The sequence below is a fragment of the Primulina huaijiensis genome, unplaced genomic scaffold, assembly GCF_012295235.1.
Source record: "Primulina huaijiensis isolate GDHJ02 unplaced genomic scaffold, ASM1229523v2 scaffold206406, whole genome shotgun sequence".
Classification (NCBI taxonomy): Eukaryota; Viridiplantae; Streptophyta; class Magnoliopsida; order Lamiales; family Gesneriaceae; genus Primulina; species Primulina huaijiensis.
This window is the reverse complement of record NW_027354455.1, coordinates 1-1,694: the sequence shown is the minus strand read 5'-3', so window position 1 is coordinate 1,694 and position 1,694 is coordinate 1. Positions and strand designations below refer to the sequence as shown.

General features: G+C 35.2%; 1 protein-coding gene across 1 annotated transcript; it reads right to left on the bottom strand.

The window, feature by feature from the left end:
- Nucleotides 1–35: 35 nt before the first annotated feature.
- Nucleotides 36–1,078, bottom strand: LOC140966444 (pumilio homolog 12-like). The gene is made up of 4 exons (XM_073426729.1): nt 973–1,078; nt 686–710; nt 292–626; nt 36–222 (listed from the first exon to the last, which is right to left on the bottom strand). Exons 3-4 carry the CDS (start codon nt 603–605, stop codon nt 36–38), a joined length of 501 nt encoding a protein of 166 aa, XP_073282830.1. The 5' UTR covers nt 606–626; nt 686–710; nt 973–1,078.
- Between the last annotated feature and the right edge of the window lie 616 nt (nt 1,079–1,694).

The window sequence follows — 1,694 nt, the reverse complement described above, 5'->3', positions numbered from 1 at the left end:
ATATCGTAAAGTCAAAAAATAATAAAGTATAAAAGTCAGTCAGCAGTAAATACTTGTGTTTCTTCCGCAGGGGGTGGGAAAATTTTGAAGCACTCGGCAATAACTTGAGAACCACTCGGGTGGTTTGCGAGGGGAACAGCGAAGTATTTGAAGAAGCGCATAATACGAGAGATTTGTTTTTGTTCCATGGGAAACCCTAGGAATTTCTGCATGGTCTCGGATCTACAAAGAGAAAATCATAAATGGAGTTGTGGCCCCCGTGAAATTAATTCGTTCGAAAGAGAAACATACCCTTGAGGGTCGATACAGACAGAAATTAGCAATAGGGCGTCAGCAGTAACCGCAGAAACCAACTGGTTCTTCTGTTCTTCATTGCACACCTCGAAAAGCTTTAGAATTACATCGCTCCCGAACTGATCAAACATCAACTGACATATGCAATCCTTCACCTCTGAAAAGATCATTTGGATGTCTTCCACTTTCCTTTCTTGGAGTTTCTGGAGCAACAATTGGCAACCTCGTTCTTTCATTGCTTTCGAAAACATAAAATCTTCAAATCTTCCAGTTCCTGTATCTCCGGAGGATGTGTTATTGTCGTCATCCATAGGAAATCCACCAACATCCAGCTGGAAAGGTATCTTTTCAGCGGAAGACGGTGGGATATGACTGCTTTCTTGCATCAAACTTTGTAGAGGCGGCGGAGCGAAGGTCTTGGAGTTTCAGCCCAACGTTTTTGGGAAAAAAAACAAAAAAATAAAATTTCATTCCAAAAACAAAATGTCTTTTAAAGGGGTAGTGTATTCGGCTTCAAAACTTTCTTTTTATTAAAAATTAAAAAAAAAAAAAAAAAATTGAACATGGAAATGGTGATTTTAGAAGCTTAAACGATTGAAAACATCATATATTTGCACATGCGAGTGAACAAACGACATGTTGAAAATCGAAAACAAAATTTATAGGGAAAAATCTTACCTGGCGAAAGGGGAAACGAGAAACGAAAGAGACAAGTCTTCTTCTTCTTCTTCTTCTTCTTCTTCGAAACAGAAAGTGTGTTGTGCACAGGTTCTTAAATTTATGTTTCTTGCAGGTCAATCCTTTCGGTTTTGAACAATATCTTTTAAGACCCCAAAACTGCACTCCCGGTCAATATTTATATTATCCAAGCTTTAGTCGGCTCGATTAAATTCTTACGGTTAAATTGCATATATCCTTCCGTCAAATATGAAAAGAGGTCATAATTTAAATAAATATTCATTTAATTCTTATATACTTTTTTAAAAAAGTTACTCCCATGATAATATTAATGTGATTATAATTTCTTTATTGTATGCGGAATTATTTTTTTTAAGATATAATTCAAAATTTAATCATTACAAATAAATATAAATGGGAACCTTATTTGAAAATACCAAATCCTCTTTTTCGACTTTCTTTTTACTACTCATACCTCTAAAACTTAGTTTTAACTGCCCCAAATTTTCAAAATTCCAAGAATACCCTTATTCCTTCAATTATGGTACGTGACATTGTTAGACCTATCGAGCCTGTTCTTAGAGGCATATAGCCCCATGACATGCAGCTTCACAAGGTTTCCAGCCTATATACAACACTCAAATGATCGGTTTTTTTTTTAATATATATAAGAAGCTCATCATGCTTCCGTATAATAAATTAAATATTTTACCTCTTTGACC